The 27,060-nt window shown below is 48.8% G+C and overlaps 1 protein-coding gene across 1 annotated transcript; it reads left to right on the top strand.

Annotated features, from left to right (window-relative positions):
- The first annotated feature begins 22 nt into the window (after nt 1-22).
- On the top strand, nt 23-26,741 carry LOC132584215 (uncharacterized WD repeat-containing protein alr2800-like). The gene is made up of 10 exons (XM_060256028.1): nt 23-148; nt 240-324; nt 5,917-6,052; nt 8,254-8,443; nt 9,789-9,897; nt 22,062-22,093; nt 22,260-22,359; nt 24,048-24,113; nt 25,231-25,323; nt 25,769-26,741. The coding sequence occupies exons 1-10, from the start codon at nt 33-35 to the stop codon at nt 25,889-25,891; spliced, it is 1,050 nt and encodes a 349-aa protein (XP_060112011.1). The 5' UTR covers nt 23-32; the 3' UTR covers nt 25,892-26,741.
- The last annotated feature ends 319 nt before the right edge of the window (nt 26,742-27,060 follow it).

Here is a 27,060-nt window from a genome sequence, read left to right as displayed (position 1 = left end):
TTTGCTCCCTTCAAGACCCACCCCCCTGGGCCATGCAGTCCTCCGGACGCCGGACCCGCCTCTCCACGGCAGGGGCAAGCAGCACAGGCCAAGACTCCATCTCGAGCAGCCCTTCCATCTCCGGAGACCTTCGTCTGCTCCACACGATGTAGGTAACAAAGGCACAAGGCAAAGGCTGCAATATCCCCTCCCCCCCCACCTTCCAATCACCCACTGAGGCCATGTTGTTTGCTTTTCAGAGATAGTGGAGATCAGCTGCTTTGCTGCCAGTTCAACAACGATGGGACACGGATTGCTGCAGGCCTGCGGAATGGTATTATTAAGGTCAGGCTTGGGTAGAGTTGCCAGGTCCCCCATGGCTATTGATGAGGAGTGGGGGAGTAGGGTTGCCAAATCCAGAATGGGAAACTCCTGGAGATTTGGGGTTGGAGTCTGGGGAGGACAGGAACTCTGGCAGGGTACAATGCCACAGAGTCCATCCTCCAAAACATCCATTTTCTCAAAGGGAACCAATCTGTGTAGTCTGTAGATGAGCTGTAATTCCAGGGGACCCCCAGGTCCTACCTGGAGGCTGGCATCCCTAGGAGGTGTGCCTACCCTTCCCCCACAAAGTATACCAGTCTAGTATACACTCAGTAGCTTTGAACTCATTAAACTTCTTCCATCGTGGCATCATGCATTCCACTACAGCAAACCCCAATTCTCACATATAAATGTTTGTTTATACATTCAACCAAGCCAGTTTCTTCCTCAGCCCAACCTCCTTTGCACACACCCCATTGCCTTCCTCCTCTGGTGTCAGCTACTAGAGGGAATGGAGTTGCCAACTCCAAGTTGGGAAATTCCTGGAGATTTGGGGGATAGAGCTAGGCTTGCCAATCCCCAGGTCCCAGCGGGGGTTCTTCTGCTTTCCCAGGCTCCTTCCCACCCCCGGTCAGGTGGCCAGCGGGGGTTGGGGGCTTTCCAGTGTTTTGCACTGAGTGTCACATGTACGACTATCTGCCCAAAGGACAGAAGTCTTGGGTGTGTGCTCGATGCAAGGAGCTCCTGGTCCTCAGGGAACGAGTTCGTACCCTTGAGGCCGAGGTGATTGCCCTGGAGAAGCAGAGACGGTCAGTTAGGCACTTGGGGAAGACTCTCGGGGGCGTATTAGATGAGCCCCGCTCTAAACGTAGCAGCCCCATTGCTGCCAGAGAGCGTGAGGGTCGAGAGGGAACAGGGTACTGTGCTGAGGATAAGGGGAATGCGCCCTCAGAAGGGACCTCTTCTTCGGTTGGTGAGCGGGAATCCTTTCACGCCAAGGAACCATCCCTGGGCAGGGGGAAAGGGGGGGGGGTTGGTAGTTGGTGATTCAATCCTTAGGCAAGTAGACAGCTGGGTGGCGAAACCACTTACTGACCGTATGGTGACTTGCCTGCCTGGTGCGAAGGTAGCAGACATTACGCGTGTAGTAGATAGGCTGATAGACAGTGCTGGGGAGGAGCCTGTGGTCGTGGTGCATGCTGGCACCAACAATGTGGGGAAATGCAGTTGTGAGGTCCTGGAGGAAAAATTTAGGCTGCTAGGTGGGAGACTTAAGGCCAGGACCTCCAAGGTAGCCTTCTCAGAAGTGCTACCTGTTCCACGTGCAGGGCAGGAGAGACAGGCACAAATTAGAAGTCTCAATGTGTGGATGAGACGATGGTGTAAGGAGGAAGGGTTTAAGTTTGTTAGGCACTGGGATGCTTTCTGGAACAAGTGGGAGCTGTACAAAAGAGACGGTCCCCACTTGTCCCTGGATGGAACCAGGCTGCTGGCGCTTAAAATCAAAAAGGTGGCAGAGCAGTTTTTAAACTAAATCATGGGGGAAAGCCGACAGGAGATGAAATGTCTCTGGTTCGGGAGGACTCGTCTCAAAGAGATGAAGGGTTGGCTGCTTGTTTTTCTACCAGGTAACGGACCAGAGTTGTCCACTGTGATGGTGACAAACAGTATGGACTGTCTGCCAGAGTCTCGAGGCGGCAGGAGGAAGGTGGCGGGCCTAGCTTGCCTGGGAAATTATAGATGTTTGTATGCAAATGCTAGAAGTGTTCGAAGTAAAATTTGTGAATTGGAATGTTTAGTGTTGGGAGAAAACATAGACATTGTGGGAATTTCAGAAACTTGGTGGAATGAGGAGAATCAGTGGGACTCGGTGATTCCTGGATATAAGTTATATCGGAAGGATAGGGAGGGAAGGGTTGGAGGTGGGGTGGCTCTGTATGTCAGAGAGGATATACAGTCCAGTAAGACTGAGGTCAGAGAATTAGATTCACTTTTATAAATGCTTTGGGTTGAAATAGAGGGCCCAAAAGGAAATTTAACTATGGGAGTTATCGCCCACCAAATCAAGAGAGAGGACGATTATAATATGATGGAAGGCTTAAAGATAGCGGCTAAATGTAAAAACTGTGTCGTAATAGGTGATTTTAACTACCCGCAGATTGATTGGGTCAATATGTTTTCTGGTCGAGAGAAAGAGACTGAGTTTCTTGATGCTCTCAATGACTGTGCTATGGAGCAGATGGTCTCAGAACCTACCGGGGTGGGGCGATCCTGGATTTGGTCCTAAGTAATGCCCAAGACTTGGTGAGAGATGTAAAAGTGATTGCACCGCTTGGGAGCAGTGACCATAATGTTATTGATTTCACCGTTTGTATAAATAGGGAGTTGTCCAAAAAGACCGCCACAACCACATTTAACTTTAAAAGGGGTAAATACACTGAGATGAGGAGGCATGTGAGGAGGAAACTGAACGGAAAGGTACATACGGTCAAAACCCTTGGGGAATCTTGGACACTATTTAAAACTATAATCCTAGAAGCTCAGATAAAATATATACCACAAGTTAGGAAAGGCACAAACAGGCATAAGAAAAGGCCTGCATGGTTAACAAAGTAATGGAAGCTGTAAAAGGTAAGAAGGACTCCTTTAAGTGGTGGAAAACCAGTCCAAGTGAGATTAGTAAAAGGGAACACAGGCTGTGGCAAATCAAATGCAAGACTGTGATCAGGCAGGCAAAAAGGGACTATGAGGAGCATATTGCAAAACACAGAAAGACCAACACTAAAAATTTCTTCAAATATATTAGAAGTAGGAAACCAGCCAGGGAGTCAGTGGGGCCCTTGGATGACCATGGGGTAAAAGGATTACTGAAGGAGGATAGGGAAATGGCTGAGAAGCCGAATGAATTTTTTGCCTCCGTCTTCACTGTGGAAGATGAGAACTTTTTGCCCACCCCAGAACCACTAATTTTGGAAGGGGTGTTGAAAGACCTGAGTCAGATTGAGGTGACAAAAGAGGAGGTCCTACAACTGATAGACAAATTAAAAACTAATAAGTCACCGGGTCCGGCTGGCATACATCCAAGAGTTCTGAAAGAACTCAAAGTTGAACTTGTGGATTTTCTAACAAAAATCTGTAATCTCTCATTGAAATCTGCCTCCGTTCCTGAGGACTGGAAGGTAGCAAATGTCACCCCCATCTTTAAAAAGGGTTCCAGAGGAGATCCGGGAAATTACAGGCCAGTCAGTCTGACTTCAATACCGGGAAAGTTGGCAGAAACCATTATCAAAGACAGAATGAGTAGGCACATTGATGAACACGGGTTATTGAGGAATACTCAGCATGGGTTCTGTAAGGGAAGATCTTGCCTCACTAACCTGTTACATTTCTTTGAGGGGGTGAACAAACATGTAGACAAAGGAGACCCGATAGATGTTGTTTACCTTGACTTCCAGAAAGCTTTTGATAAAGTTCCTCATCAAAGGCTCCTTAGAAAGCTTGAGAGTCATGGAGTAAAAGGACAGGTCCTCTTGTGGATCAAAAACTGGCTGAGTAATAGGAAGCAGAGAGTGAGTATAAATGGGCAGTCTTCACAGTGGAGGACGGTAAGCAGTGCAGTGCCGCAGGGCTCGGTACTGGGTCCCATGCTCCTTAAATTGTTCATAAATGATTTAGAGTTGGGAGTGAGCAGTGAAGTGGCCAAGTTTGCGGATGACACTAAATTGTTCAGGGTGGTGAGAACCAGAGAGGATTGTGAGGAACTCCAAAGGGATCTGTTGAGGCTGGGTGAGTGGGCATCAACGTGGCAGATGCGGTTCAATGTGGCCAAGTGCAAAGTAATGCACATTGGGGCCAAGAATCCCAGCTACAAATACAAATTGATGGGGTGTGAACTGGCAAAGACTGACCTAGAGAGAGAACTTGGGGTCGTGGTAGATAACTCACTGAAAATGTCAAGACAGTATGCGTTTGCAATAAAAAAGGCCAACGCCATGCTGGGAATTATTAGGAAGGGAATTGAAAACAAATCAGCCAGTATCATAATGCCCCTGTATAAATCGATGGTGCGGTGTCATTTGGAGTGCTGTGTGCAGTTCTGGTCGCCGCACCTCAAAAAGGATATTATAGCATTGGAGAAAGTCCAGAAAAGGGCAACTAGAATGATTAAAGGGCTGGAACACTTTTCCTATGAAGAAAGGTTGAAATCCTTGCGACTCTTTAGCTTGGAGAAACGTTGACTGCGGGGTGACATGATAAGAGGTTTACAAGATAATGCATGGGATGGAGAAAGTAGAGAAAGAAGTACTTTTCTCCCTTTCTCACAATACAAGAACTTGTGGGCATTCGATGAAATTGCTGAGCAGACAGGTTAAAATGGATAAAAGGAAGTACTTCTTCACCCAAAGGGTGATTAACATGTGGAATTCACTGCCACAGGAGGTGGTGGCGGCCACAAGCATAGCCACCTTCAATAGGGGTTTAGATAAAAATATGGAGCAGAGGTCCATCAGTGGCTATTAGCCACAGTGTGTGTATATATATATAAATTTCTTGCCACTGTGTGACACAGAGTGTTGGACTGGATGGGCCATTGGCCTGATCTAACATGGCTTCTCTTATGTTCTTATGAAGCCCTGCCCCCAAAGCCACCATGTGACTTTCCACCTCTGGAGGCTTTAGTCTCCGATTGGAAAGGCTTCCTTTTGGGATGATGTTTCTGTGTTACTTTGAAGAAGTTGGCAGCAACTCGTGAGTAGAGATGCCAATCCCTTGCTTCAGAGTCACCAGAAACGGGGGAGGGGGAGAGAGGGAAACATCTGCTGAGCACTTCATTATTCCCTATGTGGAGATCGATTCTCATAGGGTATAATAGAAAATTGATCTGGAGGTATCGGGGGCTCTGGGGGGGGGGCTGTTTTTTGAGGTAGAGGCACCAAAGTTTCAGTATAGTATCTAGTGCCTCTCCCCAAAATACCCCCCAAGTTTCAAAACGATTGGACTAGGGGGTCAAATTCTATGAGCCCCAAAAGATGGTGCCCCTATCCTTCATTATTTCCTATGGAAGGAAGGCATTTAAAAAGGTGTGCTGTCCCTTTAAATGTGATGGCCAGAACTCCCTTGGAGTTCAATTATGCTTATCACACCCTTGTTCCTGGCTCCACCCCAATGTCTCCTGGCTCCACCCCCAAAGTCCCCAGATATTTCTTGATTGGACTTGGCAACCCTAGATAGAGCCTGAGGAGGAGGGCAGGGTTTGTGGAGTGAAATGCAATAAAGTCCACCCTCCAAAGCAGCCATTTTATCCAGGGAGCTGATCTCTGACAGGCTAGTAACCTTAGGGAATGCCCACCAGATGGCACCAAGAGTTCTCACTGGAATATGGAAGTCTTAGAACAACAAAAGGGTCTTTTGGCTCCTTTGTTGAGGCGTAAGCTCTTATTATTATCATTTTCAGTTGGCACACGTTTCTGTGCCATCCTTCTCAGGTCCTGGCAATCACAAACACACTGTGAGTTACATGTTCAAAAGTCAGTTCCTTCATGTCTGATTTGAAGACATGGTTGGGGAGGGTATTTTGCTACCCTGTGCATCATTTTCTCTTCTTTGCTCAAGGTTTATTCTGTCAGCGATGGATCCCTGGTACATGTTCTCACAGATCAAGATATTGCCACCTCAGGGCTGCCTGTCACCTCCATGCGCTTCATGCCCCGTGGTCCTGCTCACAATGGAGACGTGCTGCTTGCCACCTGTGAGTGATACTTTTCCTGTGCACTGGCTTTCACTTTTACCCTTTCCAATCTGCCCTTCTTTCCAGTCTCCCTTGATTACCTTTAACCTGCATTTTCTCATTTCTTTTACTCTGAATTGGAGCTGGGCCGCTGTATTGTGTCTTCTTAATCCTCATGCTATGCTCCTGTTCTTTCTGGTGGCTCCAGTCTTCTAATATCCTAATGCAATTTGTTATTGAAGAACATTCCATTTTGTTGATTGAACTGAATCACGATGCGTAATCTGCTTTGAGTCCATATGAGAAAGCTGGACTATAAAAATGTAAATACATACATAACATAAATGAAAATGTGGCCACATTTTTAAAAATCTCAGGGCTTTTTTGGTAGGAAAAGCCCAGCAGGAACTCATTTGCATATTAGACCACACTCCCTGACACCAAGACAGCTGGAACTATGTTCCATCCTGTGCATTCCTGCTCAAAAAAAAAGCCCTGAGAAATATTATTTCTGGCATTTTTTGCCTGTCTTTTCTCTTTACGGGGACTCAAGTGCCCAAACCTGGGACCAATGCTTGTCTGAATATATACTTTTGAAACTAGATTTTGGAAGGTACCTTTAAAAAAAAATAAATTTAATTCTTCTCAATAGGTTCTAAAATTGTTCTGCCAGGGCTATGTATATATTGTGCATCTGTGAGCACCCCCCCCAAAAGTGTACAATGTGGTATATGGTCCAGATTCCATTTTTTCTGAATAGCTCAATCCAAGTCCACTAGCACCATAGAGACCAAGATTTTCAGGGTCTATGCTTTCGAGAATTAAAGCTCCTTTTGTTTGATACGAGTTGGGAGATGAAGAGTGCTTTTACCGAAAGCTTCTACTCTGAAAACTTTGTTGGTGTCTAAGGTGTTCTTGGGTTCAAATCCAGCTCTCCTACCACAGATTGACTCGACTGCCCCTTGAAACATTTTATTCCTGAGAATCTCAGTTTTCATTTAAAAAACAAAACAAAATGCAACTTGAATGTAAAGATATGAACATTTTGGCCAATATCCACTGAAATCGTAGAAGCCAAAGAGGTAATTGAATGGGATGTTATATGAAGGGGGCATTCTGTTACTCTCAGAACCAGAATAAACTATGCATGAAGATGCATTATTCAGATTTTGTCAATCTGTTAAGAGCTCAGGGGTTTGGGAACAGGCGTGTAATTTATTTATTTTCTAAAAAAAATTATTTTAAATATTAAAGTACAATTTTATCAACAATATAACAACATGTACATCAAAAACAATATCATACAAGGCACAAGCAGTTATGTTTACAATGCAAACCAGACTAGGTGATACATATACTTATTTGCATTGGAAAATATAAACAGAAGAAAAGGCTTATGGTACAGTATCTAACAAAAAGAAAAATAGAACTTTGAAGTGACCTGAGTTTGATCCCGGTGGAAGCTGGGTTCAGGTAGCTGGCTCAAGGTTGACTCAGGCTTTCATCCTTCCTTGGTCAGTAAAATGAGCACCCAGCTTGCTGGAGGTAAAGTGTAGATGACTGGGGAAGGCAATGGCAAACCATTCCATAACAAAAAATCTGCCAAGAAAAATGTTGTGATGTGACATCACCCCATGGGCCAGTAACGACTCGGTGCTTGCACAGGGGACTACCTTTACCTACCTTTACCGTTACCTTTTTAAATACAGTCTTTAGGCTTGGATCCACCAAAGTGTATCCTTGGATGGAGTGGTTTCTACCCACGGAGCACAACTTTCTCCCCTCCCCCCTCAATTCCTGCAGATGCAGTCTTTAAAGAGTGGCATTCTAGGTGGCAGAAAAGGAGAGGAAGGTGAAAAAGTCCTGCTGTGCGAGTGGAAATCATTCCACCCATCAAAGGCTTCAGCAGGAACATTCAGCATTCTTGCCAGCTTCAGTATTTTCCAACTCCGGAAAGAGCATCTAGAATTGTCAATGTTTTTTAAGGGAATGCAAAGCAAAATTTGAATTTTTGCAAGGTAATTAATGTTAGGGAAAACGTGCTTTGTTGAGAATCCTACCCCCCCCTCCAGATTTTTTTTTAGGTCTACACTAGACAATGTTTTAATCCCTGACCCTGGGACGTATTTGTAAATTCCCTGCATTGTGCAGGGGGTTGGACAAGGTGACTCTGGAGATTCCTTCCAACTCTATGATTCTATGACCCCTCTCCCTGCTCACAGATTCCGGTGGGACAGTAAAGCTATGGCACGTGTCTTCCCGCACCTGTGTCCGCACTATGAAGGAGAACCGCCAGACGATGGTTGCCACCTTCAACCCCTCTGGCTCCAGGTTCCTCACAGGTGGAGCAGGACCTGGGATTAACATGTATGATACTCAGACATGGGATAACCTGGGAATTTTTCAGTCAAGGTAAGCTAGGGCTGAGGGGGAGGGGCAAGGAGCACACAGAGAACACTGTGAGCTGAATGTAGAAAGGGGCCACTCCCAGTCTTCCCTCTAAGCTGAGTTAGTGTGAGCTAGCTCACAGTTTTTAGCCTCTTTCTCCACATTTTTGTCTTAGCTCACAAAAAATGGCCCCAGAGCACCACTAATTTATGCAGTAGCTCGCAACTTTAATGCTAATAGCTCACAAAGTAGGATTTCTGCTCACAAGTTTCCACAGCTTAGAGGGAACATTGGCCACTCCCCTAGTATCAATGTCTTCTGGTCAGGGGCACTTGGGCAGTCTTACTGATTCTAGAGCCATGAGCAGAACTCCAGGAGGGGGCCCCAGAATCACGGCCACCACCCAGCAGGGTTCTCACCAGGGCCCAGCAAGGGAAAGCAGTTGGGAGCCCTCACCAGGAACTCCAGATGTGTTCGTGGCACAGGCTATTGCTCTTAGTGGGAGGCCTCAGCCTTGCACAGGGTTAGAGTTGCCAAGTCCAATTTGAGAAATATCTGGGGACTTTGGGGGTGGAGCCAGGAGACATTGGGGGGAAACCAGGGGCAAGATTGTGACAAGCATAATTAACTCCAAAGGGAGTTCTGGCCATCACATTAAAGGGACCACACACCCTCCATTGGAAGTAATTAAGGATAGGGGCACCTTCTTTTGAAGCTCATAGAATTGGACACCCTCCCCCCCCCACTCAGTCCAATCCTTTTGAAACAACTAGGAGAGTATTTTGAGTAGAGGCATCAGATGCTGAAAATTTGGTGTCTCTACCTCAAAAAACAGCCCATCCAGAGCCCCAGATACCCACAGATCAATTCTCCATTATATTCTATGGGAATCAGTCGCCATTGGGAATAATGGAGTGCTCAGCAGGTATTTCCTTTCCCCCCTCCCTGCTTTCTGATGACCCTGAAGTGGGGGGAGGGCCTCCAAACCGGGGAATCCCCTGCCCCCATCTGGGGATCTGCAAACCTATGGGACAAGTACTGGTGAGGGAAGCAGAAGCCTGCTGTTTTCCCTCTTTTCTCTTTCCCATTGGTGGGGCCCCCAATTGCATCAGTCACAGTGCAGCCACCCTATTGTACATTGCCTAAGACTACCACTGAACAGGCAAAGACCTTTCTGTTTTGTTTGGTGTCCCCTCACTGCTCACTGACTTTCCTTCTCATTCTTGTGTGTGTGTGTGTGTGTGTGTGTGAGAGAGAGAGAGAGAGAATGGTTGCCAGGTCCCCCCAGTCACCACCAGGAGATTGGAGTTGTGGGGGGGGTAACATCTGGCTCTTGGTTTCCTAAGCTGCAACATCCTTCTTCCTCCAGCGATAACCCAAACACGGTGGATGGGCACTGGTCCCGAGTTTATGCCCTGACTTTCTTCCCAGAAAATGATGAGCGTTTTGTCTCCGGAGGATGGGACAACACAGTACAGGTGATGGGGGTTAGCGTCTGTGATGTGGGAAGCAGGGGCTAAGTTTGCAGGGTTTGGATAGTGTTGTGGGGGATGCAACACTGGACTTTGTGGAGAACTGAGCTGTTATGTGACTTGGGAAGAGGGTTTTGCAGAAAGTGGAGGACTAGAACTGGACCCCCGCCCCACAGGGCTGCTGTTCTTATAGTGGGAATAAATGCTAAGGGTAGCTCTGTGATAATTTAAGCAATTTTATTAAGGGCACAGACTGTGACAGAGGGGAGACCAGCACAGACGACAGGGACTTTTGAACCCATCTTCCACTCTGTAGTTTTCTCCTAAATATCACCATCTCCAAACTGTTTCCTCTACCCCCACCCCTTGAAATCACAGCTGCGGTGACTGCCATTTGTAAAAGGGGGGGGGGGATTCCAAAAGATGGTTGCAGAAGCATCCATCATGTGTACTTCTGCTCTCGGTTTGCACAGAACAACACAAAACATACACTCTCACCATGAAATGTGGTGCATACAGCTATATGTTCTAATATTGCTTACCAAAAACATAATAAACACTTCAATAAAGCTATATGAACATTCAATATATTTGTATGTGTTTTTAATATATTTATCAAAAATCCATATTTTCCCAAAAAACCACCATATATCACTGGCACACAGGCAATATTTCAAACAACATAAATACAGATTGGAAAATGTACAATCAAGGGGGGTTTTTTTAGCAGGAACACACCAGAATGCAGTTCCAGCTGGCTTGGTGTCAGAGGGTGTGGCCTAATATGCAAATAAGTTCCTGATGGGCTTTTTCTAAAAAAAAAGTCTTGGGTACAATGACCCAAATATCTATATTTCTCTCAATTGCAAGAAAAGTCTGTGAAGTTAACTGGTTACAAAAATTTGGCATAAGTGTTCCAGTTTCTACATATGTTAGAAGTTTAATGTTTTGTGTCTTTGTGGTAATACTTCAACCTAATGGCAGCCCTTAAGAAAATGGGAAGCCTTACTGAAGTTGCATGACCAGAGTTGAATACATTTGGACCCTTGAACAAGGCCAGTAGTTTCTGAAATGGACTGAGTAATTATCAACTATCTGTAGGGTCATTATTGAACTATAGATATTTGGGTTACTGTACATCTTCCAATCTGTTATATGTTGTTGAAGTATCGCCCATGTGCCAGTGATACATGGTGGATTTTTGGGAAAATATGGATTTTTGATAAATATATTTTTAAAAATGTACAAACATATTGAACGCTCATATAACTTTGAAGTATTTATTATGTTTTTTGTAAGCAGTATTAGAACATACAACTGTTTGCAGCACATTTCACAGTCCTGTTCAGGCCCATAGCCAGAAAATTTTGGGTGGAGGGGCCCAGGTGGAAAAAAAAATGGTGGGGGGGGGCCTCAGGGCTTGGCTGCTTCTTCCCGGTTCTGCTTTCAACCTCCACCTGCCCCCAGGTAAGGATCACTTCCCCCTACTACTCAAGAGAAAGCCCATGCCTGCCTGAGCAGCCTGCAGCAGGCCAGAGTTCGACCGTGGGGTGGGGGGGAATGGAGGGGGGATGCTAACAGAGAAGAAGTCCCCCCCCCAACCTTGTCACACCTAGTATGTGCATTTGCAGCGCTCCTACAAAACCAGTTACATACATTGAAGGATCACAAGTGACTAATTTTCAGTCTGCTATAGCAGGCAGCTAAAATCCTTGTACTGAAAAATGATGCTTTCCCCCATGAATCGCTTGGCAGTCCACGGAACAGTCAGCCGCTTACAGAAGTGAGATGGACCATTGATGGGCGGGGTTTAGGCTCGTAGTGACCCTCTCGGTCTCCCCCTCTGCTCAGGCAGTAACATTTGTTACCGCTCTCAGCCCTCTAAGAAGGTCGGGTTGGAATGTGCTATTATAGCAGGGAGTAGGGTTGCCAAGTCCAATTTAAGAAATATCTGGGGACTTTGGGGGTGGAGCCAGGAGACTTTGGGGGTGAAGCCAAGAGCAATAAATCTCCATAGGGAACAACAGAGTTCCCAGCAGACATTTCCCTCCCCTCCCCCCGCTTTACCCTGAAGCGGAAGGAGGGCCTCCAAACCGGGGGATCCCCTGCCCTCACCTGGGGATTGGCAACCCTATCCAGGAGCTATGCTCCTGTGAGCTGCTGCTGAATTCAAACTCTGCTCCTCTTTAAACCAGAGTTAGAAAAAGAAGAAGACTGCAGATTTATACCCCGCCCTTCTCTCTGAATCAGAGACTCAGAGCAGCTTACAATCTCCTATATCTTCTCCCTGTCAAGTCTGATGTTTCAATAACGAGACCTTTTTGATAAAAGTTTCTAGTTTATTGTAACATGTTGTTAGACTATAGAGTTAAATTGAAAGACTGGCGAGTACATAATCAGGGCAAGCATTTAAGGTATACATCAAAGGGATTCTTGAGGGAGGGGTACTCTATGCAGGGCACATTCACACATTGCTCTTACTATTTCGTTCTCAGGGCTGGCCAGCCTTGGCCGTCTTCTTGGCACCAATCCACCTGCATCCTCCTGAGAAGGCATTACTATCTTGTTCCCATATTCCCATTTCAAAGCAGTACTACATAACAAAAGGAAGGGAGGAAGGAGGACAAGGAGCGATCAAGCTAGCAGCATTGGTATACAGTGTGGTTTTTACCCAGGATCCTCTTCCTGAACCAAAGATGCATTTCTAAACTACAGCAGACTTGACATACTGCCCCCCCTAAGCCCCTTCCACCGCTCGTGGTTGCGGAAGAGACTTTGTCGGGTCACCCTCCCGGGCTTCTCGAGGGATGAGGCGGTGGTCGACCGGCAGCAGAGTGAGGCCCCCCGCAGTGGGCAGGTGCCAACTGGACGGCCCGGGGTCTTGACGAAGCAAGCTGCAATGAAACACAGGGTGGATTTTACCCAGGGCGGGTGGCAGGTCTAGTTCCACAGTCACTGGGTTGATCACCCGTTTAATTCGGAAGGGCCCCAGAAATTTGTAGGCTAATTTCCTAGAGGGTTGAGTGAGGGGCAAATTCTTGGTTGACAGAAACACAGAGTCCCCCACCTTAAAATCTCCCGCTGGGGCATGGGATTTATCGTATTGCTTTTTGTAAGTCTCTTTGGCCGCCTCTAGATTTTCTTGGATGGCTGGCCAGCTGTTACTCGGCCCTTGCCGCCATTGCTCAAATGCTGAGGGGTTTTCTTGGCTGCTTCCCCCTGGCAGCAGAGGGATCGGCTTCCCTTCATACCCAAACACCGTAGAAAAGGGGGAGGCTTTGGTGGAACTTTGCATGCTGTTGTTATAGCAATACTCAGCAAAGGGGAGCAGATCCACCCAGTCAGACTGGCGCTGGTTCACAAAGCATCTTAGGTATTGCTCCAGCACCCCGTAAACCCTCTCCGTCTGTCCGTCGGTCTGAGGGTGGTAGGCTGAACTCAGCCCCTGCTCCATTCCTACTAATTTACAGAACTCCCGCCAGAAGGTGGCAACGAACTGCGGCCCGCGGTTGCTAATGACCTTATTTGGGAACGAGTGTAGTTTTATCACGTGATCGAAAAAGAGGGCCGCCAGTTTCTTTGCTGTGGGCAGTTGGGGGCAGGGGATGAAGTGGGCTTGTTTGGAAAAAGTGTCTACAACCACCAGGATCACTGTTTTCCCTCGAGAGGGAGGCAGTTCCACTATGAAGTCCATGGACACTACAGCCCAGGACCATTTAGCTGTTTCGAGTGGCTGTAAGAGCCCGGGGGGGTTCCCCCCACTCCGTTTGGCCATGATGCACACCGGGCAGCTCGTAACGAATCCTGAGACATCCTTCCGGAGCAAGGGCCACCAGAACTGATGGTTTGCCAAGTGCAAGGTTTTTACATAGCCAAAATGTCCTGCTAGTTTTGAACAATGACAGAATTGCAATATCTCCCTCCTCAGGCTCTCTGGAATGTATAGTTTGTCCCCTTTATACCACAGTCCGTCTTTTCCCTTCTGCACCCCCTCGGGATGGTCACCCCCCTCTCTCTCAGTTTCCATGGCAATGCACTCCCGGCTGATCCCTTCCAACTCTTTTGGGAGCGGGTAGTGACCATGGCCGCCACTTGCGACGGCGGGATTAGCGAGTCCACCACTTCCTCCCTCTGGCTCTCGTGCTGCGGAAGCCGTGAGAGCACGTCTGCCAAGAAATTCTTTGTCCCGGGGATGTGCCTCAGGGTGAACTCGAATTTGGAGAAGAACCCTGCCCACCTGATTTGTTTTTCACTCAGTTTGCGTTTCCCTGTCAGCGCCTCTAGGTTTTTGTGGTCGGTCCACACTTCGAATGGCACTTTGGCCCCCTCTAGCCAAGATCTCCAGGTTTTCAGAGCAAACATAACAGCGGATGCCTCTTTGTCCCAGACCGACCAATTGTGCTGTTCGTCTGAGAACTTCCTGGAGATGTAGGCACAGGGTCGTAATTTCCCTTCCCCATCCTGCTGCATGAGAATGGCTCCTACGGCGACATCGGAAGCGTCGCATTGGACCACGAAGGCCCTTTGCTCGTCCGGCTGGCTTAGGACAGGCTCGCTCGTGAATAGGCGCTTCAGTTGCTCAAACGCTCTCTGGTACTCCAATTCAACCCGGCCCCCGGCCGCTTGGCCTCTGGACCCTTGCCTTTGGTTTTTAACAGGTCGGTCAGGGGCAGGGCGATTTGGGCAAACCCCTCTATGAATTGCCTGTAGAAATTTGCGAAACCGAGGAACGATTGGAGCTGTCTACGTGTTCTCGGGGGAGCCCACTCTAGCACCGCTTGGACCTTAGCTGGGTCCATGGCCAACCCCCGTTTAGACACCCAAAACCCCAAATAATCCAACTCTGTCCGGTGGAACTCGCATTTGGACAACTTAGCATACAGTTGGTGCTTCAGCAATGTGCTGAGCACCTCCCTCACTAACTTTACATGGGATTGTTCATCCTGCGAGTAAATAATGATGTCATCCAGGTACACCACCACCCCCCTGTACAAATACTTTCTCAACACATCATTGATAAAGTTCATGAACACCCTCGGGGCTCCTTGCAGCCCAAACGGCATCACCAAATATTCAAACTGTCCCATCGGGGTATTGAACACTGTTTTCCACTCATCCCCCTCTTTGATGCGCACTCTGAAGTAGGCATCCCGCAAATCTAGCTTGGTGAAGATTTTCCCCCCCGCCACTGTGCTCAATAGGTCTCGGATGAGGGGGATGGGGTAAGCGTTCAACATGGAGATCGCGTTAATCCCGCGAAAATCTGTACAAAGTCTAAGCGAGCCATCCTTCTTCTTCCGGAAAAGTACGGGGGCGGCGTGGGGGGCTGTGGCGGGTCGGATAAACCCCCTCGCCAAGTTCTGGTCTAGGAATTTGCGGAGTTCCTTTTTCTCTGCCCACCCCATCTGGTACAGTTTGGCTCTGGGCAAGGTTTCCCCCAGGATCAGTTCTATGGCACAATCTGTGTTCCGGTGGGGGGGTAATTGGTTGGCTTCCTTCTCGCTAAACACCTCCATCAGGTCGCGGTAGACTTTTGGGATTGGGTGGACCTCCTCCACAGTCACATACGCTCTCTCCCTAGCGACGGGAGCTCTGGGCCCCCACGCCGTATTCCACAAGTGTCCTTTGCACCCGGGGTCCAGGAACCTGATGGTCTGCGCGCTCCATCGGATTAGGGGTTCATGCTTTTCTAGCCAACCCACCCCCAGTACCACCGGGTACGAGCACGAAGGGGCAATCACAAAAAATTCCTGGTCCCAATGCTCCTCGATCCCCATGGGGCAGGGTTGCGTCTCGCGCGTGCAGGGCTCTCCGCACATCATGGACCCATCTATTTGCTCAAACAACATGGGGTGGGGCAGCTGCGAGCTTTCTAGTCCCAAAGCCTCCACCACTTTGGGGGAGATCAGTTCTCTGTTACACCCCGAGTCTATGAGGGCTCGTATTTGTAAGAACCTCCGTAACTTGGGGTTCAGCAGTTTTACAGTCACAAAATACAACCTCCCCGTCACTCTCACCATCAGCGGCGCCTTCTCTCGATCGACCTGCTGGTGGGCACCCTTCAGAGCAGCAGGTCGGGCTCGTTTTCCGCCGGTTCTTCCACCCAGGCGAGGTCGGCCAGCTCAGCGGATAGGAGCACCTCTTCCTCTTGCAACTCTTCTTGCACCGCCACTACGCTGCTCTTCGCCACATCCTTAGGGCGGCCGGGGGTTTTCTTCAAGGTGGGAGTGATTGACTTGGGGGGCGCCGGTAGGGCCCACAGTGGCGGAGGGTGTGGGCAATTGGAGGCCAGGTGGTTCGGGTCCCCGCACCTGAAGCATCTGCGGGGACCAACCGGTACCGCCGCGGTTGGCTTCTTCCCTTTGGGCGGCTCCGCTTTCGCGGGCCCCCCTCTCGCCTGGGCCTTCCCCGACTGGTGTTGATGTAGCATGGCCACTCGCTTGAGGTTGTTCTCTACTTCCCCCGCCAGCTGGATCCACCCCACCAACGTGGTCGGTCGGGCTTGAGTGAGGGCCCGATCCAGAATGCTCGCGTTCAGTCCATTGGTAAACTGCTCAATCTTCATCACCTCGTTCCACCCCCGGACTCGGGCAACGTTAGCTTGAAAGTCGGCCGCATACTCGCGTATGGGTCGGGCCCCCTGTTGCATGTCCCGCAGGGCCGCCAGCGCCCTGGACTCCTGCAGCGGGTCCTCATATTGGGTCAGCAGGGCTTGCAGGAAGGTGTGCACGTCGTCCAGGATTGGGCTCCTGGTCTCACACAGGCTCACGTACCACCTCTTGGCCGCCCCTCTCAGTTTCGAACCCAGGTAGTCGACTCGGCTGAACTCGTCAGGGAAGGAGTGACCCCAGTAATGCATGTAGCTGTTAGCCTGGATCCCTAAGTAGTTCACCTCCTCCGGGTCTCCATCGAAGGTGGCATCTAGCTCCCTTCCCACGTTCCGTGGCGCGGCCATAGGGGCCAGGGGTGGGGGAGCCGGTGCTGGTGCGGCGCTGGCTCTCGCTGGGGCCGGTGCCGGTTGGCTCGGGCGGCTCTGAGCCCCCGCTTGGGCAGCCACTGTTCTCCGGGACATCGTTCCCCCCAGGGCTCTCCCCAGTTGAATTGTCAGGTCACGGACTTCGTCTCGCAGACCCCCGAGTGCTCCGTCGATCTCTCTGCGGACCATCGAGTGGAACATCTGGTAGTCCTCCTCGTACTGGTCCTTGGGCTTCGGGTCCCCACTCTCGGCTCCCTTGCGCCCGGCCCCATCGCCCTCGTCCTCTCTGACCTGGACGACGATGATGCTGTCCGCCTCGCCCGTCTCCCCTGAGCCCGGGTTTGCGGCTTCCATTCCGGCCACCTGGATCAGCCTGATGTGGCGGTTCAGGATGGCTTCCTGGCGGAGTGGGGCCTGATCCATGATGGTGGTCGAGGTCCTCGGTTGATACTGCCGGGGCGATAACACCAGTTGGAACTCGGGGGGAGACTCCGCTGCCCTTTTCGGGTCTAAGACGTGCCAGGGGGTAGCGGCTCCCTCCAGTCCCGTATCGGGTGGGAGTTCTCCGTTGTCCGGAATCTGGTCGGCCATCAGGCTTTTCAAGTTGCCGGAAAGGTTGAACTCCAAAAGGGAGTCTTTCAAAATGTCAAGTCTGATGTTCCAATAATGAGACCTTTTTAATAAAAGTTTCTAGTTTATTGTAACATGTTGTTAGACTATAGAGCTAAATTGAAAGACTGGCAAGTACATAATCAGGGCAAGCATTTAAGGTATACATCAAAGGGGATTCTTGAGGGAGGGGTACTCTATGCAGGGCACATTCACACATTGCTGTTACTATTTCGTTCTCAGGCCTGGCCGGCCTTGGCCGTCTTCTTGGCACCAATCCACCTGCATCCTCCTGAGAAGGCATTACTATCTTGTTCCCATATTCCCATTTCAAAGCAGTACTACATAACAAAAGGAAAGGAGGGGGGGGACAAGGAGCGATCAAGCTAGCAGCATTGGTATACAGTGTGGTTTTTACCCAGGATCCTCTTCCTGAACCAAAGATGCATTTCTAAACTACAGCAGACTTGACACTCCCCCCAAAACAGACACCCTGTGAGGTAGGTGGGGCTGAGAGGGCTCTCACAGCAGCTGCCCTTTCAAGAACAACTGTGATAGCTATGGCTAACCCAAGGCCATTCCAGCAGGTGCAAGTGAAGGAGTGGGGAATCAAACCCGGTTCTCCCAGATAAGAGTCTGCACACTTAACCACTACACCAAACTGGCTCTCAGTTAAAGAGGAATGGAATGCAGAGTGATGTTCTGGGACAACACAGGAATCGAATGGGAGAAATCTCCCTTCTGCTTTGTGGCTCAGAAACAGACGGGGGGGGGGGGTGTTTGTTTTTTATAGGAAAAGCCCAGCAGGAACTCATTTGCATATTAGGCAACACTCCTGACATCACCATTGTTTCACACAGGACTTATCTGTAGAAAAGTCCAGCAGGAACCTATTTGCATATTAGGCTACACCCCCTGTTGTCAAGCCAGTCAGAACTGTGTCCCTGTGCGTTCCTACTAAAAAAAAAAGCCCTAGTAACAGATATATACACCTGCTACACCTGTGAGTTCAGGCCATCCTTATAAAATGTATATCCAGCCCCCATACAGTAGTGATAACACCAGCTAGGAATGCCAGCTTCTAGAAGGGATCTGGGGATCCCTTGGAATTACAGCTCATCCCCAAACTACAGAGATCTGTTCCCCTGGAGGGTGGACTCTATGGGATTGTTCTTCACTGAGGTCCCTGCCCTCCCTGGGTTCCACCCCAATCTGGATCTGGTAACCTGACCCCTATCCCCAGCCAGAGGCCAGAATGGGGACCCTTCAACCCTGACGCCATCTCATCCAAATTTCCTGCTCCCGGGTCAGATTAAGTGGAAAAAAGAAAAAGGATAATCATATACCTTTTTAAAAAATTCCACAGTTTATCTGATGGAGTGAGGCATAACATGACCTTTTAAAGTAACCTTATGTCTATGAAGATGGGCTTGAAAGCTGGTGGTGAAATCTCAGAACAGGATCTATTGAAACAAGTGGGCTTTCTCAGTGTACATACCTGTCTTGGGGGAAAAAAGGAATCCCAAAGAGCATTCTTAAATCACAGCCCCACTGCAGGTGCCAATGATAGGGGAAGAAACCAAGCAAGAGAAGCTCATGGAGCGCTGAGGTCTTGATGCAAGGTGGAAATCACAACTCCGGACTATATGATTTTCCCACTCATCCGTGATCAACAGGTTGGCTGCCCCTTTTCAGTAGACTAACTTCCCCCTGCCTTTGATTTAGAGGAGAAGCAGAATAAATTATGCAAGTGACTCAGCATGCAAATTGGCACGACTTTTTACAGCTTTGGGAGTCTGCCTTCCTGCTGAGTTTGCTTTGCCCTAGTGCAGAACTGTGTTCAAATGCCAATTATATTCAGAACGGAGCCTCCGGCAGCCCGCCACATCGCAGCGTGGCTGCCGGGGAGATTCCTCCCCCCCCCAAGGGAGAACAGACTTTTCGGCGTGTCTGGGGGGGCGGGGCTTCCGCGCCTGCTCGGAAGCTTCTGCTCCGTGGACTTCAGTCCTCTTCGGGTGCTTTAACAAGATTGATCCTGCCTTTAACTCTAGGACCTCAGGCACCACGTCTCCCAATCCCCATAGACAGTTTGCCCATCTCAGAGGAACAGCTACGGTGAGCGGAGAAGAGGCGGCAGCTGCGCAGCGGCATCGCCCGCTCCAAGATGGGCGGCTCGCCGCCCTCCTTGGCGCCGTTTCCCCCCCTCCCCCCGCTTCCATTTTTTTGGGGATCAAGAGAAGAGGCTGGAAATTCTGGGGTCCCCCGCCTGAGCGGGAGGGTTGGGAAGCCTAGCAGGGAGGAGCAAGATATCGCAGTGTGTTTCAGTCCTCGGCAGAGTCGCTGTCGTTTTAACTAAGCAGCCAATGCTGAGTGACAGCCACCAGTCATGCCGTGCTGAGCAGACTTTCATTTGTTGCTGAGGGCTTCAGGAAGGACATAGCTCTCCCCCCCCCCTTTTAGGATGCAAGCTGTTTGGCCCAACAGGCAACCACTTCCTCCTTCAGCTCGCTTGCCAGAGGCAGAGGACAGTTTGGGAAAGGGCCTGTGGTAGCATGGAGTCCCTGTTCACGCAGGCCCCAAGATGTCTGTGGTGTCGCAGCCTCCCAGGTGTTGTCACTTTCTCTCTCACTCTCCCCCTCGATCTCTCTCACTGTCCGTCTTTCTCTCGCTTCCCCCTTCCCCACCCGTTGTTGCTATCTCTCTCTCTCTCTTTCTTGCTCACTCTCTCGCTGTCCCCCACCCCCCTTTTTACTTGGCTTCACCACCTCCACTCAGCAGACCCTGCTCGGAAAGAAAGTGCGTCAGGTTCCTAGAGGGCAGCTCCAATGGAGGGGCCCTATAGAGGGAAGGGGGGGTTAAACAGAGGGACCGTGCCCCACGATGCCCCTAATGTAGCTATGGGCCTGGTCCTGTTGTATGTTTCATGTTGTTCTGTGTCCACCATGGTCCCTTTAATTATTCCAGCTGAGTCTGCACAGGGCTTCCAGCAATGCATGAAAGAATGCTCTGTTCACAGGCCTCACCTCTTCCACATTATTTATTTATTCCATTTACCGTGCACCTCCCTCATTGAGACTCAAAGCAGGTAAAGGATCCTCTTGTTGGTGCCTCTCTCAAAACCCCTCAAAATCTGGGAACTCAGCAGCCAAGCATATATGAATTTACAGAGCTGCTTTATACAACTGCTGATCAAACTGGTTTTGCCAGCAGCCATTTTCCAAGTTCCAGGCAAAGAAAATTCTTTCCAAACCACTCAATAACTGAGACGCTTCACATAGCATTGCCAGGGATTAGGTCAGGGACCTTCTACATCAGAGACAGGAAAACCTTGGTGTGTCAAACAGCAGCATACTAGACCGTTTTGCTTAGCATGCACAGGTGGTTCCAGGCCACCAAGCCACTTGATGTACCAGCAGTGCTGCAAGAGGTGGAGGTGTAGAAGCCAATGGGCACAACTTATGCCCATCGTTTCCTCCTAGACCATCACAACAACCATCCAGGTCCAAAGCCAACCCCTGAGTTACTCTGCCCAAGTATCTTTCCTTCACCCTCTTTGGCCAGCACCAACATCTATACATTTAGATGCTGTGTTTCCCACCCCCACTCCCAAGCTGTCCAGGTGCTGGTGTTGATCTTTAAAGCCCAATAAGGTTTTGGAGCAAAATACCCAAAGGCTTACCCCCTTATGAACCTGCCTGATAGCTACAGTTAGATGCCCCATTTGGGGTGCCCCTGCCTTCTGAGATTAGCAGGTGGCAACCTGGGAAAGGGCCTTCTTGGTTATGGCACCAAAACTCTGGGATGCTCTCTCCAGAGGGATTTAAGCAGCAGCTGAACAAACACTTGTCAGGGATGCTCTAGGCTGATCCTGCGCAGAGCATGGGGTTGGACTAAATGACCTTCCAACTCTGTGATTCTATAATTCATCTGTTCCTTCTGTTGCTACCTCTACCAGCAGATGAAAACTTTTTTTTCCTCATTTGGTGTTCCCTCCTTCCTGACCAATTTTTTGTTTTGTTTTTATTTCTTTGTATATATTTTAGTTCTGTTTTAATGATGTGTGTGTATGTGTGAGAGCCAGTTTGGTGTGGTGGTTAAATGTGTGGACTCTTATCTGAGAGAACTGGTTGTGATTCCCCACTCCTCCACTTGCAGCTGCTGGAATGGCCTTGGGTCAGCCATAGCTCTCCTAGGAGTTGTCCTTGAAAGGGCAGCTTCTGGGAGAGCTCTCTCAGCCCCACCTACCTCACAGGGTGTCTGTTGTGGGGCAAGAAGGTAAAGGAGATTGTGACCGCTCTGAGACTCTGAGATTCAGAATGAAGGGCAGGATATAAATCCTTCTTCTTCTTAATTGGTTTTAAAATGTGAGTTTGTTACGTGTTTTTAGGTTTGTTCACCACTTTGGTGACCCTTGTGAGGGACAGAAAGGCAGGATATAAATGCTGTAAAATAAAATAGACAACAATATCTGCTCACCCCTGCACTACATGCTGGCCAAAGTTAAATGAGACAAGGGAACTTTATCAGGGGAGTGCTGAAGGTTTTGAGCTGTCTAACCTCCCTTCTCTGGCTTCTGTCCCCCCAGTTCTGGAACATTCAGCAACCACATTCCCAACGGTATGCCCCTGCCTCCTCCCTCCCCACATTCCCCCTTTCCTTTGCCTTCCCCCCCCATTCTCTCCTCCTTTCTATCCTTTTTTGCTGTGTTCTGCTCCTCCTTGTCTCTCTCCACCCCCACTTACCTCTTCCTTCCTCTTATCTCCTCCCTGCCCTTGCCTCACAGGCGTCTCTCTGGGCCCCACGTCTGTGGTGATGCAGTCTCAATTGACAAAACTGGAACCCAAGTCCTTACAGGTTCCTGGAGGAGGAACGACACCTTGCAGGTGAGAGAGGGGTGGGGGCGGATGGCACCTCAAGCACTCCATGCTGGGAGAGGAGAGGGGATGTGAGGATATTTTGGAGATGGAAGAAAAGAGGGGGCAGGCAGCCAAGTTTCCCAAGGTCTCTATGAGGGATATGCATGCTAGTGTATTAGGAGGAAGAGAAAGCAGGGAAGGTTCCTGAGGGGTTTGTTTTTTTTTTTTTTTTTGGGGGGGGGGGGAGTTGTTCCCTAGTAGTGAGAAGATCCAGAACTAATGCCACAGGGCTTACTTCTCTGAAGATAAGAGAGCCCCAGTGTCTTTGTGATATTCCTTTCCTGACAAATCACACCACAGCATGGCTTAGCTGGGACTACTGGGCTGGGGGGGAAAGCCAACAAAGTATAGTGGTCACAGTGTCAGGCCAAGGATCTGGAAAACCCAGGTTCAAATCCCTACTCTGCTGTGGAAGCATACTGGGAGGCCAGGGATGGCTAAACTTGCTTAATATAAGAGCCACGCAGAATACACATCAGATGCTTGAGAGCCACAAGACATAAATGTCAGATGTTTGAGAGCCACAAGACAAGGAGGGAGGGAGGGGGAGAGATGATGATGAAGATAGATAGATAGATAGATAGATAGATAGATAGATAGATAGATAGATAGATAGATAGATAGATAGATAGATAGATAGATAGATAGATAGATAGATAGATAGAGAGGCAGGCAGGCAGGCAGGCAGGCAGACAGACAGACAGACAGACAGACAGGGATAGGGAAGGGTGAAAGAACAAGGTGGGGAGAGGTAGGGGGAGGTGGAAAGACAGCAACTTTAACTTTAAATGCATTTTCCAAGCTGCTGGATGACTTGTAGAAGTGATTTAAAGAGAGAAATGCCTTCTCCAAGCTGGCTGACAGGACAGTGGGGGGTTTTAGAGCCACAATATGTGTGAAAGAGCCACAGTTTGGCCACTCCTGGGCCAGTCAGTCTCTCTCAGCCTAACCTACCTCACAGAATGGTTTTTGTTGTTAGAGTCTCTGATTTGGTACAGCCAGAAGTTAGCAGAGTGCACAAGGCTTACCATGTAGCCAAGTGTCTCCAGTCTGTCTGTGGGTGCTGATAAGAAATAAAATTACACTGAGCCTCTTTTGCAAACTAATATGAGTTAATTTATAGAACTCCATTCTAGATAGGATAGTGATAGGATAGTAGTCTAATCTAACTAGGATGGATGCAGATGCAGGATGCATGCCTTGCATCTATGATGCCAAGATGGAAAAGTGGCAAAGTATGTGTGAGGGAAGGTGTCAGAACAGAAGGAACTCTTTCCCTCAGAATAGCAATCTTCATCAAAGGGGTAGCATCAGAGAGAGAGGGAAAAGATGGTCAGTGTCCTGAGCCTCTCTGCCTCTATTGTAGCCTCCTCTGAATGTTGCAGCTAAGAAGACAGCATACAGTCCTTATCTTCCAGCATTTGTGGGGATAAAACAGAGGAGGGAAAATATGTTGTAAAGCACTTTGGGTCCCCATTGAGCAGAAAAGCAGGATATAAATATCTAAACAAAAATGTAGAGTTGACCTCAGCATCGCTTAATGTTCTACATTTCTAAAATATTGGGGGGGGGGGATATGTTTACATATGCATGCTTTGAAAATCTAAAAACTACTGATGTTCTACATGAGTAATAACTTCCCCCCCCTAATCCAGATCTGGGATGCTGAAACTGGGATCAAGCTCTTGGACATCCCAGAAGACTTCCGGGGTCGTTCACAGGTTGAAGAACTCTTTCTGACCCATCTCCCATGCTTTCACCCTGTCCTGAACCAAGTCAACTGCCCTTCTGCTATGACTTCTTCCCACACTCTACAAAGTTATGAAATGTTCTGAGTGCCCCAGTCCAGGTGTCCCCAACCTTTTCAAGCCTGAAACAGGGTAGTGGGTGAACTACAAAATCACTGCCACAGGAAGTGGAGCTGACCATAAAAATGTCAGGGATTGAAGTTATGCATAACTCTAATAGTAATTCTTCAACATTTCAAATGGAAACTCTGTTTAGCGGTGCTCTTTAAAAGGATTGCGCACTGTAACTCATGGAAGATCCTTGTGTTGTGATGGCAGTTGTTGCTGAAGCAATTTTTAAAATATCTGTACAGGCACGCAGGGCTTTTTTTGTAGCAGGAACTCCTTTGCATATTAGGCCACAACCCCTGATGTAGCCAATCCTCCAAGAGCTTACAGTAGGCCCTGTAACAAGAGCCCTGTAAACTCTTGGAGGATTGGCTACATTGGGGTGTGTGGCCTAATATGCAAAGGAGTTCCTGCTACAAAAAAAAGCCCTGACAGCCAGTAAGATGTCATATGGCCAATCAAAAGCACTCCTGGGCAAAAGCCCCACCTGGCCCTACCAACGTTCTGAAAACTACCTGCCGGGCACCATGTTGGAGACCCTTGGCCTAGCCAGTCCCAGTTCTGTTATCTTCTGTCAAAACCTCCTTCCTTGAAACAAACTGCTGTCACTTCTGTAGTTCTCTTCACCAGCTTGTGGATTGACTTAACTTACATGAACCATGACAGTTGTCAGGGGAAAGCTGGTCCTTCCTCACAGTATGGGGTGATTGAACTCCATGTTCTCTTTCCTTTTTTGTTTTGTGTATGTTTGAGTGAGTGCCCCTGGAAGACAGGGTGACTTCTGGTTACTGATCCCTACTGGGGGGCTGGAGGATATTAAGAGAGGTGGTTGAATAACACCTGCCTCTGCCTCCCTGCTCTGGTATTCCAAAGAGATCTTCCATCCAAGTACTTGCCAGAGTTGGCCCTGCTTAGCTTCTGAGATCTGAAGAGATGAGGCTTGGTCTCCTCCATTTCTGTGGTTTTTCTTTTTCTTCCCCAGATTTACACCTGCCACTTCCTTGGCAATGACCACATTATAGCCGGAGGGAGTCGGAGCAACCTATGTCGGCTCATTGACAAGCGAATCCTCATGGTATGGCTGCTTAACAGGAGATCACTGGAGGGAGGCTCAGTGGTTGGGGATCCGAATTGTTTGCAGAAGGATCCCAAGTTCAGTTCTGGGTATCTCCAGTTTAAAAAGATCTCAGAATAGATCAATGGAATCTCCATGTTCAGAGACAATCCCCCTCTGCGTGCCAGATGCTGACACTAAGCCATAGGGGAAGACTGGCCTTCATGCCCCACTTGTGAACACCCTGCTTATAAACATCTGGCTGGTCACTGTTGGAAACAGAGCACTGGAACAGAGGGACCTTTGGCCTAATCCAGCAGGGATCTTCTTAGGTTCTTGGATTAATGGTTTAATCATAGGGTGAAAAGCAGGTTTTTGCTGTAGATGTGAAAAGATGGGGTGGGGGAAGAAGGCTTTGGAGTTTCTGCCTTCACTGATAAGCTGTTTTCTTTCTCTTCCCTGCCAGAGCACAGGAGTACTGAACGACTTGCCTGGGGGCGTCTACAGCACCCATGTCAGCAACCGTGGAGTCCTTGGCACCACCTCCAGCAACCTGATTTATCTCTCACAGACTCCAGTTCGACCATGAACCCTCCCTTCAGATGGCTCAGTATGGGAATCTTGCTGCTGCCAAGAGAAATGCCACCAGTCTCTTCCAATCATGCTTCTCTTCTAAGAATTCTCACCAGCCCAGCTGTGGTTTCCAAGGAGCCTCAGCGCCTCTCAAAAGCTTCCCATCATGCTTTGCTGTAAGCCATTGCTGAAGGTCACTGCTGCTGGTTTGCCTGCTGTCCTCCCATAATGCTCTAATATCTACAGACAGACACTTTCATATCATGGTTTGCCACTAGAGATTTATGCCAGACTCGATGTGGCCTTCTAGCATGCTTTGCTGATGTCAGTACCTTCTCATCATGCTCTTCTTCCAGGGCATGCCACAGTGCCTCAAGTCTTCCCATCAACTGCTTGCGCAAATGCCTTTGCTTTTGGATTTGCCAGCAGCGGCTCTGACTATTTCAGTGTTCCATCTTTCCATGAACAGTGTCCTCTAATCTTTGCTGCAGGGAATTGTGGCTTACCTCAATAACTCCCTGAGGTGTCACATACCTCCCCTTCCCATCATCCTCTGCTGAAGATGCAGCCAGCCCTATCATGCCCTTGTGGAAGACCTCCATTTTCGCTGGCTGTTGCTTCCTCTATTGTGGAGAATCATGATGACGTAACATGAATGACCAGTTCCATCTTCTTCTGAAGCCAGACTTGCTTTCCAATCACATTTGGAAGAGTAGCCCTTGGTAGTTCTTCGCAAATTTGCCATTACTGTCCAGGGGGGTTATGGTGGCAAATACTTCTCTCATTCTCTCCCCCCCCCTCTCTCCATACCAGCTTGACTGCTTTAATAACCTGGCTTGGTGCCAAATTAAACCATCTTGGCTGGACCTCTATGTGTGTCCAGGACTCCTGGGTTCTTTGGGAGAGGAACAGGATTTGGCCACATGTGAGTGTAGCAGCTGGGAGCTATGATTCCTGAGTTCCATAAAGGGCCCAGGATTTAATACCAGAATCTATTTTCCCCCTCAGTGACAGGGCTCAGACATGAAATGTGTGAAACAATAATAAAGAAGAAAGTGCCTCTGGGCTTGTGCAGAGTGCATTTCCCTCACCACTGGATAATCGCAGCTATCCTCCCTACCTTTGCAATTGCTGGTAATGTCTCTCAAGGCAAAGATGCACATTTCCTAAAGGATCCTGAGCATA

The sequence above is a fragment of the Heteronotia binoei genome, chromosome 15, assembly GCF_032191835.1.
Source record: "Heteronotia binoei isolate CCM8104 ecotype False Entrance Well chromosome 15, APGP_CSIRO_Hbin_v1, whole genome shotgun sequence".
NCBI lineage: Eukaryota > Metazoa > Chordata > Lepidosauria > Squamata > Gekkonidae > Heteronotia > Heteronotia binoei.
The sequence above is the reverse complement of the archived record's forward strand: the minus strand, read 5'-3'. Positions and strand labels throughout refer to the sequence as shown.